The sequence below is a fragment of the Xiphias gladius genome, chromosome 6, assembly GCF_016859285.1.
Source record: "Xiphias gladius isolate SHS-SW01 ecotype Sanya breed wild chromosome 6, ASM1685928v1, whole genome shotgun sequence".
Taxonomy (NCBI): Eukaryota; Metazoa; Chordata; class Actinopteri; order Istiophoriformes; family Xiphiidae; genus Xiphias; species Xiphias gladius.
Genome location: NC_053405.1, coordinates 10,423,792 through 10,443,229, shown reverse-complemented (window position 1 = coordinate 10,443,229; position 19,438 = coordinate 10,423,792). Strand labels below are relative to the sequence as shown.

The 19,438-nt window shown below is 41.3% G+C and overlaps 1 protein-coding gene across 1 annotated transcript; it reads left to right on the top strand.

Moving 5' to 3' along the window:
• Nucleotides 1-1,100: 1,100 nt before the first annotated feature.
• On the top strand, nt 1,101-13,514 carry arrdc2 (arrestin domain containing 2). Its single transcript, XM_040128524.1, has 8 exons — nt 1,101-1,211; nt 2,166-2,420; nt 9,879-10,096; nt 10,200-10,302; nt 10,403-10,659; nt 10,768-10,876; nt 11,474-11,739; nt 12,059-13,514. Exons 2-8 carry the CDS (start codon nt 2,168-2,170, stop codon nt 12,110-12,112), a joined length of 1,260 nt encoding a protein of 419 aa, XP_039984458.1. The 5' UTR covers nt 1,101-1,211; nt 2,166-2,167; the 3' UTR covers nt 12,113-13,514.
• Nucleotides 13,515-19,438: the final 5,924 nt, after the last annotated feature.

Genomic DNA, 19,438 nt, shown 5'->3' with positions numbered 1-19,438 from the left:
CCCAATAACGACGAAAGAGAAAATACTTAAGTATTATACACACTGACTATCACCCAATAATTTGTTGCCTCTATTGACCCCCACTATTGCCTGCACCCAGAAAGCAACCTGTACTCTAGAGCTGAATTTATTATTTGATTAATCGATTAGTTGGTTGACAGATTAGTTGGTTGACACAATTTTTAATTGTTTAAGGCATTTTTAAGCAAAAATGCCAAAACTTTAGTGGCAACAGCTTCTAAAATGTGATGTTTGGTAATTTAACAGTTGTCTATGAAACTCAACATCTTTAGGGTTTTGACAGTTTTTGACATCTGAATATGTTAACTTGGGCTTCTGGGATAACGATGGGGATTTTTCCACTGTTTTCTGACATTTTATATCAGTTATTAACGAAAAGAACAGTCAGATGAATTGATCGTGAAAATAATTTCTGCTTGCAGCTTTACAGTCGGCCTGCTCCCGTTACAGAATAATACAACCTTGCCTGAGGTTTTTCTGTGTGTTAATAACCCTACATACAGGAAAAAATAAAAAGGAACTGGATGGAACAAATTTACAACAAATTAGCTCAATATAATCTGAAACAATTGAGATCTTAAAAGTAGATTCCCTCCTCTTCAAGACCTGTACCACAAGATGAAGGATGGAGTACCCGTCATGTTGTATTAGTGGACCAAATTCCTAACAAATGTGCAGTTAATCAAATTCTGTTGACAGAAATGATATGGAATAAATCTGGGGCTTTTGGGGTCCCTGGGGATCCGGGGCCCTCCGGCAGCTGGCCAGCCTTGCTCAGCTGACTGCCTTCAAAATAAAAGCCGATGTCCAACAACAAAAATCAAATTCTGCTGTCAAGTATTATATTCGTCTTTATATCTCTGAATGAGATCTACCTGTAAACGATTAAATACACCACACGCAGTTTAATTTTGAAAGGTACAGCCGGAAAATACGGTCAATCTGTCCACGTTTTCTTCTTCGTCCTCCTCCTCCTCCTCCTCGGGGGTAAAGTGAGTGGGCGTGACCCGCGTGTGCTCTCCGTCATTGGTGCAAAACGGAGAGCCGCTCTGTTTATGGGCGTCCAAACCTGCCACCGTTTATAAAAGCCGGCTCCCCGTCGAACATCCAGTCGGAGTGGACGCGGATTTCGAAGCTCCCTCCGCCAGGCCCACGTTCGCGAGGACCGCCACGCCGCTCCCGTCCGGCAGGTGAGACGTCGAGACTTTCAAAACAAACCACGCGACGTTCGCGTCTCGTGTTTATAAAGCGCAGTCCCGCTTCTCGATCCCCCATTGGCTGCACCGACCTGCGCTCGGCCGTTTAGGAAAAAAGGAATAACGTTGAACAGGCACCGGCACGCGTAACAGAAGATGTGGACAACGTGAGACCCGCGGAAAAACCAAGACCTGCCGAAACAGAACTACTTGTCCCGGAGGAGAATCGTGACCGTCAGTGACGATTATCTACACATTGTTGATAGAAAGAAGAATATCTCTTATTGGCCGTTATTTGACCTTATATTTGCGCGCGTATTAGGGCGCAGACCCAATACCCCTGCCTGATTTGTTTAGGAATCGTGAAAAGAAAATGACGATCACACTCGTTTACGTAAGCATCTGTTAAATGAAGGCATGACGTTATAACGTTAAACGAAAAATGTTAGTAAACGCGGGGGGGGGTTTTAATCAACCACTTTGTTTAGTAGTGGTCAAGAGCCAACGTAAGAGAAAAAAAGTGACATTGTTATTATAGGTAATGAACCATTCCTAAAACGTGTTTAAAAAACAAAAACAGACCCGAGAACAGTATTTGCTGGCGGGGCTGGCCCTGGCATGCCGAGGACCCATGAGGAATACGTTCAGTAGAGTTTGTGTTTAATGGCAAGTGCACATTTAAAAGCAGTCCAGAAACACTGCATAAAATGACATAAAAAGTGAACACAGGGCGGCACAGTGTTTAATTTGATTGTTTTTGGGGTCCCCCAGTGTCCACAGAAGCCATAAACAGGCCCCTGGCTCGGGCTATTTGCATCATGGTTTTTACAGCACTTGAAAACAATTTCTACACACAATTCCAACATTACTGTGCACCAGAGTTATTTGTTAGCGTATGGCCCTTGTCAAAATGTGTATTTTACATCCTGTTTATTAATGTCCCCAAAGGGATGACGTTGAGTTCCATAAAGTCTTTCACGCTGGAGCTGGATGGTCCGGCTGATGCAGCGTTCACCGGCGGGGAGGAGGTGTCTGGCCAGGTGGTGCTGGAGCTCCGCAGGGAGACTCGAGTGCACTCCATGAAGGTGCAGGGTAGAGGGGTGGCCACGACACACTGGCTGGAGAACCGTGGCATGAACTCCGTCTATAACGACTACACCTCCAAGATCACTTACTTCAGGAAGAGGCAGCATCTGATCCGAGGTCAGTGGTGAAAGCTGCAGATGGTGTTAGTCCCCTGAACGGTTAATATGCAGTTAACACTGTGTTTATTCATCAGACTGGTTGGGCAATGAGTAAAACCTGGGTGAATCATCGCTGCATCTTATGAGGTTGCTTCTTGCAAGCAACCACATAGCCATCCTGCAGGGTTCCAGTTTAAGTGTATCTTTTGATTTGTTTTCATAGTTATCATTTAAAAGTTTAAATAATACAAATTTCTTTGTTTTGCAAATAAAGTGTAAATTTAGGCCTAGTTAGTTATATTTGGGCCAAATGAATGCATTTTAATATTGCTTTTTTTTTTTTTAGCAAAGAAAGCCAAATAGGGCCAATCCACAGGTTCAGCTGGGATGCACTAACTGGAGTTACGGTAGTCCAAAGGTGACTTGAAATAAACATGGTTATGTAAAATGCAGAATAGTAACTTCCCTTCTTTATAACGAGGGGCATTTGTATCATTCGTGCTGTCCTTGTTGTAGTTCCTGTAATTTCTTTTTTTCCCCTACTGCATCTGTATAATATTCTTGTAAGATATATAACCAATAGTTTGTAGCTTTGCTTTGAATTACATACTAACTGTATTTCAGCATGAATTGAAGCCGGTGGATGAGAAGTAATCTCTCTCTCTCTTCCGCTCTCCTGAATAATGGGGTGTAAAACTGCTGATGTGCTCTGACCATGCCGGCTGGTAGCCTCTGTGTCTTGTAGTCACGGCAGTTTGCGAAATGAAGCCACCTGGGCCAAATGGGTTGCATGGAAACCTGGGAGAGATGTCGACCCTGGCTCACCCAGATACATCTGGCAGATAGCATAATCCTAACATTAAACACAAATCCATTAGTGCGGAGTCCAAATACACACAACTGGTTTACTGAGTGCCTTGTTGTACAGGATGTACCACTGTAACGTGTGAAATTGCCCCAGTGTGGGAGGCACCGGGCAGCTTAAAAACAGGGGCAGAGAATATAGGCCATAGTAGCTGAGTAAATAAATTGTAGATGGCAGTTAATGTTTCATTAGATGCTCTGTGAGCAGTTGCCTACATTTGGTTTGACTCCCCAATATGGTCGGACAGGTAAATATAAATGGACACCAGATGCAGAGTCTCAGATAAAAGGCGAGTTATTGCTGTTGTTGCTTTTGCAGAATACACGCAGCCACGCAAGTTTCAGGGTAGCTTAACCAAAATGTCATTTCAAACAGCGTGTCATTTCCAGGTTATTTACTGCTGTGTTACTTACACTGTGGTTAAAACTGCAATAGGGAGGCGTTATATGTTAATATCAGCCTACATTTCAGGCTAAATCAGACACTGTGATTAAAAAAAAAAAAGTGAGACATCACCCCTTAACTGAGATGAAGTCCACAACTAACAAATATTTCAATTAGTGATTATCCATCAGTTATTTTTTTTGTGATAGTTTAAGCTTTAAAATATTGAAAATGTCATTGTCAATTATCAGGTACCAGAGCTGAAATAGATTTTTTTTTTTTTTTTAACTGTTATCATAGTCTGAGCAGTTGCAAAAAAAAACAAAAAAACAAACAAAACATTAAGTTGATAACGTAAGTTTCAGAAAAGTAAGCAAAAAAGATGAAAAAAAGCAAATGTTTGGTATTTTTTACTTGATAAATTACCAGCCCTTAACAGTTAAACATAAAATTGATTATTACATTAATTATCAGTTAATTGCTTCAGCACTATTGTTGCTTCCTCCCGTTCTGCCAAATAAAAATACGGTATTTGTTGTGTGAAAACTGCTTCACACCAGAAGTGACTCAAAATCAAAATTAAACAAATAGGCCTATTTCTTTTGCATCACTTGTCCCTTTTAAATAAAGGGAAAATTTGTTCTACCATTTATAGCATGTTATCTATCCCGTTAACATACCTGGGTGTTGTTAGGCCATCATAGGCAAAGTTGCTAATCAATGAGCTTCATTACTTTAATGTGCAAAAGTGGATTTTTATCTTTTTTTTTTTTTAAGTCATTGTGATGAAGTGTGTTTTATTTTATTACATAGCCAAAAACAAACAGTCTGGACTGGTTAATTTATCCACTGACAATCTCTCAATTGATTTTTCAGAAAATGTATTAAATATGTAATGTAATAAAATCCCATACTGTAATAAAAGATCCATATCTCCCGTCCTTCGTAAAGCATCACAAGATGATGTGATCACCAAAAATCACAAATTTGTGTTTTTGGGCTATATAAATAAAATTGACTTGACCTGATGTCACCATCACGATTTCTCAATAATGCAGTTTTCACACTGCTTCCCCTCTCAGCAATTTGGAGCTACCAAAAAACTGGTTTGCTCAATCTAGGTTTAACTACAAATGACTTCCAAATACTAATACAAATAGGATACCATTACATGTTTCAAATGAACGGAGGTTAGAAGGCACCAGTCTTCTTCTTCATCCCTCACCCAGAAAATCTGCCAAATCCATTACAGCTGATATATAAATGGACTTTGCCCTTCTGTTAAATTACATACAATTTTGTTTTCTAGACTTGAGACAATTACTTGCACTAGTAAAAGGCCAAGCTGCAGTCGGTTTGTGGGTGGTTTCTCGGACCATCACTCTGTGTAGACCAATGTCATCTGCAGAATCTTTCCAGAAAATATCAGTGCTAATTGTTTTTGCAAAGCCTCAACCTTCCCATATAATTCCCCAAATCCTTCCAGGGACAAAATCTGTTTTACGCACCCACCAAGTTTGCACATACAAGTGACTGGAGAAAGTCGTACATTTAAATGTTATGAAGTAGAAATAAGGATGTTGTGTTTGGCGGTATTTAGTTGGGACTGCAGCAGCAGCAAGAAATGAGGAGAAGGTGAAAGACGGGAGAAAGGAAGGAAAAGGGAAAGGGTGGGGGATGTTTTAAAAAATGCAGCCAGCATTGCTGTGGCAACCAGAAAAACATGTGGCTCTCCTCGGCCCCGCCCTCCTCCACACTTCAGCCAGCTGCTTTTCTCCATTCATTTTACAATATTGTCATTTTCAGCTCATGTACGTTTTAGTTTTTCATAAACTTTTTTTTTTTTTTAATGAATAAATTTTTTTTTTCATTTAAAGAAAGAAAATTAGCTCAGAGTCAACTCGTGAGACTCGTTTCTCTTGCAAACACCACAGAGGAATTAAACTTTCTCAAGCCCCTCTCTGCTCCAAAGTATGTAGGGCTTGTGTTAATATTTGTTTTATAATGCTCGCTACTTTGCAGCTCTTCTGGTAAACAGAGATGAACTCACGGGGATAAATATGTTTACTTTAGTCTGCAGCAGTGGCAAACATGATTTCAGCCATGATTAGGTTTATCATACTGAGTCATTTGCGCAGGAGGAGCTTTTATCGGGCCCATCGTTCTGTGCAGGGAACCACATGTTCATCTTGCCAGCGACCATGGGGCCCTGGCAGAGCCAGGCACTGCTCCTGGTCACCAGCAGGTGGCGTGCTGGGCTTCATTTTTACCCCAGGCCAGGGCTTCTAAATGTAGTTAAAGTAAAAACTGACAAATTGAACTGGACCACTGAGCTGTTTTTTTGTTTTGTTTGTTTGGTTGTTTTTTTTTTTAGTGAGTCCTTCAGGGGAGACACTAGTTCGTCACATCTCATGAGCATCATCTGCGTAGAGTTTTACAACATTTCCCAGATTCACACACATCTTGCTGTAAAACCATCCTGGTAGCCCCGCAGCTGTGCACACTGCCCCCACATCACCAGTTGGTGGCGGTGGACAGCTAACTCCTCATCCCTGGGAACAAAGGAGTAAACAACTTTGTTTTTCTCAGACCAGACTTGATTTTCATATGAAGGCTTTTGAATTGAATTGAAGACAGTAATCCAACTTTGAAGTCCTTGTCTAGTTTATTGATTGCAGAGGAGTTTGGAAAAAAATCGTTCTGCTCAGAACTGACTTTGTTTACAAATATTGGAGGTGAATTTGAGGTGTTGAAAGGCTGCATGGGTGCTATGATTCAAGCAAGAGACCCAGTTGTTGGATAAGTTTTCTGTAAGGGGTGACTTGTAGTTCTCCCGTGCTTTCTCTATGGTACCCCTTTTTTATTATTGAAGGTACAATAATTGTAGCTGTTTTTCACGAGGGGATTTGTTGGCATATGTTGAAGGGTTTTGTGCAGAGTCATGTGTTTTCCATGTGTGGTGGCCCAGGCAGTGTAACAGTATGTTCAAAGCAATAGAGAAGAAGTGGAGTAAACATCTTTGGTCCAGGGTGAAACTATTTTCCTCTGAGCTGTGCAGGGAGGATCTGTGCCAGATTGAGGCATGCTCAGTAGGCCTGTTTTCTTCTAAGAACCTGTAACCATCAATCATCACCAGGCCCTGTTTTCCTCTCTGCTCCCTCCACACCCAGTCTGTGTGTTTTTATTATGCTGCCTTCAGGATGAGTCTGGGAATATGGAAGCTGTGAGAAGGGCTGCACTTGAAGTAACCCAACTAAGTGGTAAATAGAATTAAGGGAGCGGGGATTTTTAAAGTTGCCAAAATGTGACTGAGTTGCTGTCATTGGAAGTTGCGGCAGCTCTGTGGCACCATCCCGAGCATATATGTAATGTGTTTTTAGTTTCGTTTTCATTATGGTGGGGATTTTTTTTTGTTTTGTTGTAACAGTCAACACCATGAGGGGGGTTGCCAAGGCTGGTAATGATGGTTGTATAATAATATATGATTGTGGTTTTCCCCCAACACAAAGAGGGCAACCTGTAAATGTGCAAAATTTCGGTGATAACTGAAGGTTGATTAGTAAATGAAGTTAAAAAGTTTTCTGGCCTGATGAGATTTTTTTGCGTAATGATGCTTAAAACAAAACAAACCCACTTACAGAATTTAATCAAAACGGCAGTGGTTTCTAACTAAGATGCAAGTCTTACGGTTTTAAGCAGCAGCAACTTATTTCAACCCCCCCCCCCGGAAGGGTGCTTATGATTGGAAACAGCTGCCGCACTGTTTGCTGTAAACCTTCACACTCCAGGTTTTCCACTCTTTACCGTTCGAAAAACCTCCCTGGTCGGTTTTGGCTTTGCCTTGGGCGCAGAAAGCGGTCAAAACAGCACAACTGAAAAGACGGAGCCAAAGGACGGCTCCTGAAGGCAGCGCCGACCAGTCTTCAAACCTCTCCTGATGTCTTACATAATGTATTCAGAAAAACCCGCCCACTTTTCAGGCTGCAAATAGGGCTGCAATCCGAAAGTGCTCAGCTGTTTGAGCTTTAAACAAGTGAACAAAAACACGTCCGCAGCCCGAAGACTCACTTCTACACGCTTGCGGAGCAAGAATAAAGGATCGCTCACTTTTGTGTTTTCGAGGGACTCGCACATCCTGAGGGGGAAAAAACAACAAAAAAAAAATGATTTTCGACAAGGTGAAAAAGTTTGACATCGTCTTCGACTCTCCGGAGGTGGACTGTCCCCCGGTGTTCAGCAGCGGGGACGTGGTGTCCGGACGGGTGGTGCTGGAGCTCACCGGGGAGAGCAGGGTGGACTCCCTGAAGCTCCACGCCGAAGGTTTTGCCAAAGTACACTGGACCGAGTCCCGGTCCGCCGGCTCCAGCACCGCCTACACCCAGAACTACAGCGACGAGGTGGAGTACCTGAACCGGAGGGAGGTTCTGCTGCAGGCAGGTCAGTCCGCTCTGCGGGCGCGGTGACGGGAGAGGGTGTACCCTGCCCGTAAAACTTGTAACGTTTTTCCGCATGTAGGGGACGAAAGACGGCGACGCCAGCGTCCTCTCACTGACCAAACGCCGAAACGAACGAAACAATAGTGAGACAGGCTTATTTGTTTGGGACCAGTTGTTTGTGAACTGGAGACGGCGTTGTTTTCACGATTCAGTATGATGGTTAGACGGATGATGGAAAATAGTCCCTCTTCCCTGGTTGTGCAAAAGTCCAATGAAGTCAGGCTGGCACTTGTTTGTTTTTTTTTATACTTGGTTCCTCTGCTAACTGTTTCCCTCGCATCCGAGACGTTTTGTTGGTTAGGACAGGATTAATAAACTTGTTCAGCCGTAGATGCAAACTTGACTGGGTAGTGCTCAGTGAATGAAAGAAAAGTCGAGCACGATGACTTTTATCCTTTGAAGAAGAGATGTTTACGTTTACCTTTTTTTTTTTTTTTTTTGAAAACTTCCTTAACGAAGTGAAAACTGAACACCCAGATTCAGAAAATGCACAAAACAAGCATTCAGACATCCAGTCATTCATTGATTTAAGCCTTTTTTGGGGGGGGGGGGGCTGCTGTGATAAATGAGAGGTTTTGTTGTGCGTCGTAGCTTGATATTGCAGGAATAAAAAAAAAATCTTGCTGTGTAGGAAGAGAGAGCAAAACATGCTGCAGCAGCTGTCTATGCACAGCCTCGGCACTGTGAAAACATCTGTTGAACGAAATAGTACTGACGGCAAGACTTTTTCTCAGTCAAAGAAAATCCTGGTTTGTTTTTCTCATGTGATTTGAGGGGGAGAGCCTCCGGTGTCCGCCTTCATTCATTGGGAACAGAGTTGTTTTGGTTTTAAAGAGTAGACAGGAAATAATTCACAGCCAGGGCTTTTGTCGACTTTATGCTGTTTTCCAGCTTCAGTTTGTCCTCTTTCAAAACCTGCATCCAACCAGCAATTTAAAAACACATAATATAATGTGTATCAGTTTAGTCTGTGGTAAATGAATTCGTTTTTTGGAGGTGTGTTTGGGGAAAAAAAAAAAAATCTTCACAACAACCCACTTGAACCCCTAATGGGATTAGACAGTGACATTATTATAATTGAAATCAAATACGAGCTTGCAGCTAACAAAGGGCGACAAAACACATTGAGCTTGTTAAACGCAAACACGTGTTCCTGGACTTGTTCAGCAAGTGAGTGGGGAAAAAAAAACAGAGCAGCTGAGATGGGCTATATAATACAGCTTGAGGAAAACATGTTCTCGGTTAGCACAATGGAGCAAGAACCGCCCTCCGAGCGAGCACAGAAGCCATGTGATGGCAATGAAAGACAGAGAGATTTCTGTTTCAGCAAAAGTTGTACTAATAGACCTGTTCCTACTTTCTCACCAAGTCAGCTTAATCTATATGAACTAATAAAGAAAACTAGTTTTTTTTTTTTGTTTTTTGTTTTTTTCCCCCCCGGACTTCATTTCCTTATTCAGAAGAAGCCGTTAAACATGGATCACCTTACACATGATCAGATTATCGATCACAGTTAACACTAAGAAACTTCATTTCATTGTGCTGAATGGATTTATTACTTTATGCTTTGCTTTCTGAAAATAACCGAAAGGAAAAGACTGGTCATCAAGGGATTAAAGCTACCATGAAAGTCCCGTAGTCCTAGAACTGAAACAAAAACAAAACAACAAGTGAATGAACTGTAACTTTAATGTATTTTTCCCTTTTTTTTTTATTTCCTCTTCCCCCTCAGATAACGGTGAAGTAACAGTCCTTCCTGCTGGCAGACATGAATTTCCATTCAGCTTCCAGCTACCAGAGGAGACACTGGTTACCTCCTTCGAGGGGAAACATGGCAGCATCCGCTACTGGGTCAAAGTTAAGCTACACAGGCCGTGGGCCACCGTCAAGAAGCTCAAGAAGGAGTTTACAGTCATCGAGCCCATCGACATCAACACACCGGCCTTACTGGTGAGAATCTCAGCCCTGGCTTTTTCGTGAATGTTTCATTACCGACTTCATGGGTTTTCTGGGTGTTCGGAGGCACTTGCTCATTGGGTTTGCTCATTCCCAGGCGCCACAGGCTGGAACGAAGGACAAGATGGCACGGGCTTGGTATCGCAACTTTGGACAGGTGTCTGTAACGGCAAAAATCGACCGCAAAGGCTACACACCAGGTGATAGTCCGGCATCTGAAAGAACCCCCTCTATAAACGCATTCTTTGTTGGGCAGATTAGAATTGTCTGCAATTTCTAACATGCTTTCCCTCTCTGCAGGTGAGGTGATACCCGTCTTTGCGGAGTTCGACAACTCTACCTCCAGATCAATTGTGCCCAAAGCCTACATCACTCAGACCCAGACGTTCATTGCCCGCGGCACCATGAAACAGAAGCGCTCCGTGGTGGCCACACTGTGTGGTGACATCGTGGGCGCCAGAAGCCGGGAGACTTGGCACGGTCGCGCCATCAAAATCCCACCCGTGGGCCCCTCCATCCTGCAGTGCCGCATCATCAAAGTGGAGTACATGCTCAAGGTGAGCTTAGTCAACAGCAGCTTTATTTCTCAGGAATTTGGATGCTCCATTCCCGCCCCGCTTTCCTGCTCTGGATCTAACTAACATTCCCTTTTTTTTTTTTAACAGGTGTGTGTTGATGTTCCTGGAACATCAAAGCTGTGTCTGCTGCTGTGGTCATGGTGCATCACCATCCATCCCATCATCCCAGGCCGGACAGTGTCAGTCAGCAGCCAGTGTAAGTGTCAGTGTCAGGCTGGATGCGCATGCAGCTCTGAGCTGGAAGTGTCTTTTGATACTGCAGTGGCAGAGATGTGTCGGTTTGAGCAGGCAGAGCGACATTTTTATTTTTATGACAAAAACAAGGAAGGAACATCTGTTAACTTTTTTTTTTTTTTTTTTTTTTCTTGTTTATAGCAAACACAACATTACAGGCAGTCTTTTTTTCACTCACTTAGCGGAACATTTTTCAACATTTAGTGCTCAGACTGGGAAGATAAACACATGACACTCTTTTTGTCTTTTTGACCATTTTTATATACCCTTCCCGGCATTCAGGGATATGTGCGCTCTTCTCGCACATCTTTCCAGTAAGCTTGATTCACAGGAACAACTGAATTCCGATATTTATAATTTTTTGCTGTGGAAGAGCTTCCCTAACCTCTATCAGTTTGTGGACCTGTTCCCTGTTTTATTTTTATGATCACTGACTGCCAAAATACGACTGGGTCAGATGCCAATATGCATAAACAAACAAAGGTTTCGATTCAACCGAGATTCATGTCGGATTAAATCAGTGTTTGTTAGTGCAAAAGGCAGTAAATATTATGTGGGTTTTTAAGAGTTTTAACTGCAGTGATGACTCAGCAGCTTAACGTTTGGACCTCTACTGTTCTGTTGAGTCAGACCAGTGGACTAATCCTGCCTCTTTTCCCCACAGCTCCTCCAGATTACAGCTCTGTGGTGACAGAGGAGGAGGCCGAGCAGTGCAACAACACGGTGGCCCCACAGCCGGCTGAGGACCTGAGTGGGATCCTGGAGCGTCCCCTCATGGCTTTTGTCCAAGAGTTTCGCTTCCGACCTCCGCCGGTGTACAGCGAGGTGAGTCACCAAATGCTGGAAATGACACCCACCCTCACCGATGGCTTGATTGGCACATATAAAAGCTTATAGATATATTTTTTTTTTTTTTTTTGTGTGCATGTACATACATTTTAAAACATCCCTGCTAAAGTTACTATTGAAATCACAGCTGAATTGTGTAACAGTATCTACGTGAAAATATATCTGTGGGTGTAGGACAAATGTAGGCAGAATGTATCATTGCTCTGGATGTTTTTCTTGGAGAAAGATTGCATTTTCTGGTTACTTAACCTTCATTATATGTGCCTTTTTTTTAATTTCCATTTCCTACCTACAGATTGACCCCAACCCTCAGCCCTTCAACATGAGACCTCGATGCATGACGTGTTGAACCATGAGCCCTGCCTGAGAGTCAAGCGACTAAAATTAATGAAAAGAATCAAGAGATTTGTCTTCTCCTGGATTACTTCTCTCTGATAAATGGCACCTGTTCCCACCAAGTGTTGTGGAGAGGGACTGGAGCGCCACAGAGAGGTCAGGAGAGAAGAAGGAGCTCACAGGAACGTGGTGTCAGTGGAGGAGCTGCCACTTCGTTTCCAGTCCATAAAGTAAAGTGGACGCTTTCCTGTTCTGTTGAGAGGGAAGCAACTTCTCTACATCAGTTCCTGTCCTCCCCAAGTGATTTTTGGCTCCTGATGAAGCGAGCTGCAAATACCTCCCAATCAACGATTCCCTCGCGTGAAGAGATTTTTGAGATTTAAGGAGTTTGGGACATAATGGTGGGGGAGGGGTCACTTATTTGTGCAACTCCAGAGAGTTGGAGTTGCAACTGGCGTTCAGATGTTTGGAAAAAAAAATCGCTCTTGATAAGATGACATGATTAGAAGTACATTGTCATCTTTGAGTGGCGTAAAGAAACTTATTGCCTTCAATTTCCAACTCTCCTTTGCCAGGCAACACAGTAGATTTTAACAACCTACATTGCTATGCATTGTGTGACTCAACGGCCGTGTGCCTGTGATGATTTCTACTGTTACTTAAGCACATACTGTATGTGAAGGTGTGATGGTGGAGCAGACAAGTCAAATAAGCAGATATAGATGTATTTTATGCATGCAGGTAACAATATGCAAAAGGGAAAACTACGTATGCCTTAATTATCTGCAGTGGAAGATCCGATGAGAGTTTCAGGGAGTCGTTCTCTCATAGATTTGAATAGAGCTGAATGTATTCTGAAAGAATTTAGAGAGAAAACAGTTGGAGTGTATGTGGATGAATTCCGAGAGTTGTTTTTTAATGCAAGGCTTAAGGGGCTGAAGTGTCAGATAGCTGTGGTTGTTGATTTTAGTACAGTTATAAAATAGGATGGGCGGTTTGTCTATAAAGCTGCACGAGGCTCATAGATTAGCTCTCCCAGCTGCTAAACAAAAGGAGGAGGAGGAGGAGGAGATGGAGACCTCTGAGCCATGTGGTCTGAAGCTTTTGATGGGAGCCAGATGCCTCGGTGCTGTGGGGCACGTTGTGAAGCTCAGCCAGAGCACACCGCTCAGCATTCAAGTCGAGCCTTAAGCTGGAGATGCCACTGAAATGTATGGACAAAGAACATTCCAAAAACTAAGTCGAGGATTATGTTTTCTCCTCAACTTCCAAAAAAACTGGTCTTCAGGGTCAGCAGTGCAACTTCCTTGGCACGCACTGAAAAACCGAATGTATTTTTATACAAATGCAACTGTTGATTCACAATCTTGCCAAAGTTTTGTAATTGTTTTTTCTAATAAAAAAGCTTAAATGGATGTTTGTCTCCAGTGTTTCCTTCAAACCTTGACTGGTATGTAAGCTGTACACTTTGTTAGGGAAATAGTAGACGGCCTCCGTCTAGCATGTTGCGTGCCAGTGGATCGGTACATCATGTTCAACAGTGTGAGTCAAAACTATATTACTGCCAAGGGCAGGGTTCACTGGAGAAACACTCTATACTCATTGGATCATAACAGTAATTACAGAGAGCAGTTGTGCCTGTGACAGCTCTAATATTGTCAACTTATGCGATCCAGTTTTTCTGGGTGCCTCAGTTGCTCTTTTTAAAAAAAAAAACCCCCAAAGGAATCAGAAATTATTGCTTCATATCACAACTGAATTATCTCATCTAGTGTCCTCTTGTACACTCTGTACTATGTTTACATGAATTTCCAACAAGACTCTTAGCTATTTTTTATTGCCACTTGTAAACACGTAACACATAGGAACAAACAAGCAGCTCAGTGAATTAAACACAATGTTACACAAAGCTGTAAACCTGGATGAAGGGGCAAAGCTGAAGAAATTCTCTGGGGTTTATTCACCGAATTGCCTTAAAATAGAGGGACAGGGAGGTGTTCAGTGCAGTACTGAGGACAGGTTTCAGTGAGAAGCTTTTATCCTCACTCATACTCAATAATTTGAGAGAACAACTTAGAAGTCACTAAAAATCACCTCTAAATGAAACAAAAACACAGTGTTTGGGCATATATTTTTTCCTAATTTAGCGCTAAAACGATTACTAAAGTAGCTGATTAGTCGACCATCAACAATTGTGATAATCAGTTATTCAAGCCAAAATACCAGAGATCCTGTGGTTCCAGCTAATCCAAACTAATCTCTGTTTTATAATATTGTAAACCGAATTTTGGACCGTAAATCAGACGAAACGAGCCATTTTATAGACCAAACAATTCATAAAGAAAACACTCAATAGAAAAGCCAGTAATGACATTAAACATCAGGTCTGGCCCTAAATTAAAACAAATGACAGAACTGTAACTGAGCCCAGGCTTTCCTCTCGCCTCTCACCACAGGCTGCTCCGAGGTCAGGCAGAGCAACGTATGTGGTAGCCGTGGAATTAATGTAGTTCTGTGCATAGAAAGACATTATTCTGTTTAACTAGGCTTACCGTATGTACACAAGTATTTTGTCTGTTGACACCTGGTAGGAGTCTGTCGATACATTTTTACAGACTTGATGATGGATGGACAGTCTGATCTCAGCTGTCAGCCGGTAGATATCGGCACTCAGCACTTATTTAGATTGTGGTTTGCTTCAAGGACAGACACCTCAGCGGGGGGGTAGGCTTGAACCTGGATGCTCTGAAAGATGCTCTTCCTACTCTGTTTCTATGACTAGAAAGAGTAACTTACTGAAGTCACAACTTTGTGAAGAATGTCACCTTTTTAATGTTAAGTAAGTCTTCACATCAAATAGAAACAGAGCTATTGTTATTCTTGTGAGATTCATGTTCCAAAAAGATTATTAGTTTTCATATTTTTACTTATTAGATATATTTGTATTATTGCTTGACAAGAAAAAGTTCCCAAAAGTTCAGATTTCAGACTGTCAACACCAAAACATGGTTCTGTTTTATTGTAAAAACAATAAAACAGAATTAAAGTGGATTTTGTGCAGGAAAAAATTATGCCATGCAACATTTTTTGTAATAAACAAATGCCAAACCCAGTCACAAGCAGAAAAACATCTCTTCAAAAAGTTTAAAATGCCTTTATCCTCCCATAATACATACCCCTAAACATAAATATGGTGTTCTTTAAATTCTCTGAACTTAATTTACCTTAACTTTCCTTTTTACATCATAAGGCTACTTAAATAAACCTCAAATGAATTGGTTAGACTGCTTATTAAATTAAGTTGTTTTTACTCAGAAGTATTTTACATTAATCTTAATGGACTGAAGTTTAAGTGGCTTTTAAATATGAAGGGTTCTGTTCTTTAGTGATTGTAAAGCTAAACTGCATAAATACCCTTTGACTATTTAAGGTTAAACTTAGAATGAATGCCGTACATGCAGCATGATGTATTGTTTCGGTATTTGTATTGGACTGAAGTAACTGAGCACCGAGGCGTATGTTGCCCTGAACTTTTCCTGGTTGACCCTTCTGTGAACCTGTGGGTTTCTTTATAAAGGGACTCTTCCACGTAGAGAACAGAAGTCATGAAAGAAGTGAGCGAGAAATTCCTTGACTTTGTATTTCACCATGTTTCTGTAATCCTTGTTTATGTGATGCTTTTCATAGATTTTCAGGGTAAGTCCCAGTGAGTCATTTATCCTTTTAGGTGTTTTGTGTTTTTGGTTTCTGCTGTTCTCAAATCTGCCCATCTGGTTTGGTGTGTGAAGTTACAGCCCAAATTCTGTTTGCACCCAGTATATTCATCTAAATGGTGTGGTTCACTAATGTTTTTTCTGTACCTCTGTGTCTGAGCGGTCCGGTTGTAACAGAGACCTTCATGCACACCTTATATTTGATGTCAACCACAAAAGCCCCCAAGAGAATTCTGGTAAATAGGTCAATCAAACTGATTTCATAAAAAACAAAAAAAACAACAACAAAAAACTGTTCATGGCTCAAATCAGCTGTTCATTGTTTCACCACAATGTCTGTTTGTTGGTTGATTTATTTGTCAGCATGATTACGCAAAAAGTGATCAATTTGCACCAAACGTGGTGGAGCGATGGCCCACAGGTCAGGGAAGAGCTCATTAAATTTCGATGTGGATCCAGTTAAAGGGATGGATCCAGGAATTGTGTTTATCACTTCCCTTAACATCTATGTTATGGTATGGTATGTATGGCATGCTTTCTACTGAGCTCCATTCTAGCTTGCAGCTGGAATGACAACATTTCCAGGAGGATCATTGGGTTTGATTACATGTATTCATATAGTTAAAACCTCTAAATTACTGAAGATTTAGTCCATCTAAATATCAGCCAGAGGCTTCACTTATCTACCACAAGACTTTTAACAGTGTTTTGAGTTACTTGTCACACTTTTCAGTGGGTTGATGTCCTATTTTTCCCTGTAGAGTCACACATTTTAACCTGCATACCTCCAGTCTTGCCTCAGGGTGTTTTGTGGCCCTAGATCTAAGGTGAACATGCACAACAGATCTTTTTGTGAATCTGTTTTCTTGACCTTATTAAGTAAAATATTGATTGTATCTGAGCTGTAACTCTTAAGTCGACTCAAGAGAAAAGCAGAGAGAATTTTCAGCTTGAAATCCAAATGTAGAACCGTTTCTCTTCTTGAGGGCAAGATCCGTAGAAAGCAGTGTTTGAAATCAGCGTTTAAAGCATTAAAAATATACAAACTTTGAAACAGAAGACAAGCAGAATGTAAAATACTGATATCGTTTTAAAATCTAATCACTCTATGGTTGTTCCAGCAGGAAAGTTTGAAGGATAATCCACTCAGCGATGTGTTCCAAAAAGTCTGTACGCCTGTATGTTTCTCAGCCCCTTACAAGCCGCAGAAAAACCACGAATTGACAAAAACTGTCTTTGACCAACAGTGATCATTTCCTCAGAAGTCTTTGTTCAGGGTTAAATTAAGTTAACATAATCACATGACCCAACTGGAGACAAATGGAGACAAAGTCCCAATCACTAATTTCATTTCTGAGGAGCAATGAATTGCAAAAGTTGTTGCACGGCACAGGGGACCTTCCCCAAACTGTTGCCACAAAGCTGTAAACTGAGAACTGCAAAAATTGTATCCTTGTAAAGTAGATGTACTGTAAGCTAGTTGTTTAGGGGAAGGATAAGAGGATATTTCCAACGAGGATCCTGTTTGCAGGAATCCTGACATTGTGGAAAACACGATATAGTGGCTTGAATATGCACTCAGTAGACGGTATCTATTGCATGTCCGTCTGTTCTGAAATACGGACTCCTCCTCTGTTGCTCTCCATTTTGTCATCGTATGTGGTACAAATTGTTAATCCAAATTTGTAATTTTGGGACGACATAAATAAATCTTACTTTACCTTTAAAGCTGTACATCCCAATTTTTATATGTGTACTTATGTGTGTGTGTGGGTCGTTGTGACCTGCCAGAGTAGTTGTCCAGACATCATTGAGAGGCTGTTGAACACTTTGGCTGATCAGACCACCAGACACACACGGAAACACCCAGGGCTGCACCAGAGACAGCATCACCAACCAGTCCTTTTGTACATATCAACTTGCCTCCCCTGCATGGGACAGTGTCAGGATCAGAACTGTATTTACAGCCCTTTAACTGTAGAGCACATTTAAGCTGAGGGAGACCTACTGGCAACATATTGAGTTTTAGACACCGTGGGACACACAATACAAGACTAACAGCTCCAACAAGCCCGAGATTTTAAAAGTGTATATTTTGTAAACGTAGATTTGCTGATATGGCACTAAGGTGACACATACATGCAAGCAGCTCATGGGTTTCTCACATAAATGGGGAAGTTTCTGGATATTACATCTTTTGTGGTTAATGTCAAAGACGTCAAACTATGTTCCTGTTTGTAGGAGGTCAAGTCTGCAAGGGAGCGTACTCTGCAAAAAAAAGACTTCCCTTTAACATCTTGTAAGGTGTTTAAAAAACACAAAAACACCTTACAAGTTTCTCCAGTGTAAACTGTCGCAGTCCTCCTGAACCATGAGCAAGTGAAATCCTTACAGATTAAACACACACACACACACACACACACACACACACACACACCTCTTTATGTCTGTGTCAGCTCAGCTGTCATTATCTTCAGTTGTCACTATTCAGGATTTAGTTGGGATTTTTGCTGACTCTCCATAGTCTTGCTAACATTGATTCTGTGGTTCATCGAGTTGTATCTTGGAGGTTGCCACCTGTAGTGGTTGGACAAAATCAATGATGACTTAGCCAGGCCAAACTGTCTTTACCAATAAGTGCAAAATAAGCAGAATAACTTATTGAAAATTATGACACACAACACAGAAACTGATGTAATCAGCATTCGCTGCGGCCTGAACATGCCAGTTACGGCTTCATCTGTCTTGATTGTGACAGCAAAAATGAGAGTTATTTTATGCCCAAAGCTGCATAATGTACGTATTAATTTCATAACACTATAAGTGCGCTATGAAACACAGAGATTAGACGCTCATTAGAAAAGCTTTACACTATAACAAAATAGCAATATAACAGGGGGCACAACAAGACAGATTCTTGGAAGTTTTGACAAAATTAAATACGGCTTCAGCAGTTTTTGAAAAAACATGGGTGGATTGCACAGCAGTTCAATATTATTACAAAACTAATCAGTTTTCCTCACCTCGGTCTTTGAATTTCATATCTGTACGTCTCATACTGAGAAAAATCCAGTGACCGATTGTAGCTTTTAAAGTAGTTTCCAAAATGACAATATCACAAGTAAATTAAACCTCATTAAGACAACGGCCATGTGCCTCAAAACATGCCAACTCTAAGTTTCAATGAGCTTTGAAAGTCCGTGATTTTTATGTTCATAGGATGATGGAACAACTAATGCTCTTAAAAATTCAAGATTCAGGTGTTTTATTTGTCACATGTGCAATGAAATGCAGGGTGGAATACTCATGAGCCTGGTGTACAAAGAGGAATGATCATTAGAATAACAATAAAATAATAGGAATAAGTAAAGGATAAAAACTCAAACATAAAAAACAGAATGTGTGTAAGTGTAATTTGGCCTGGTGTGTAGGTGAGCTATGCAATTTTTCCAGTATGTGAAAAGCGCAAATGCACGTTTATTATTGTATAGTGCATTTGAAATACTACCATTATGTTAACGACACAATTGTCCCCCAGTTTTTGAAAAAATATTTCCGTTTTTATTGTAGTATGCAGTATTCTATCTTACATTCAGTGTGTTATAAGGCCCTTATGATGCTTTATC

What these genes read in the sequence shown, in the direction of transcription:
- arrdc2 (XM_040128524.1), top strand. Translation starts at nt 2,168, where the DNA reads ATGACGTTGAGTTCCATAAAGTCTTTCACGCTGGAGCTGGATGGTCCG. An exon ending in AGTGTCAGTCAGCAGCCAGT is followed by an intron (nt 10,877 to 11,473) that starts GTAAGTGTCAGT and finishes TATTATGTGGGT; the next exon opens with TTTTAAGAGTTTTAACTGCA. An exon ending in CTCCGCCGGTGTACAGCGAG is followed by an intron (nt 11,740 to 12,058) that starts GTGAGTCACCAA and finishes TCCTACCTACAG; the next exon opens with ATTGACCCCAACCCTCAGCC.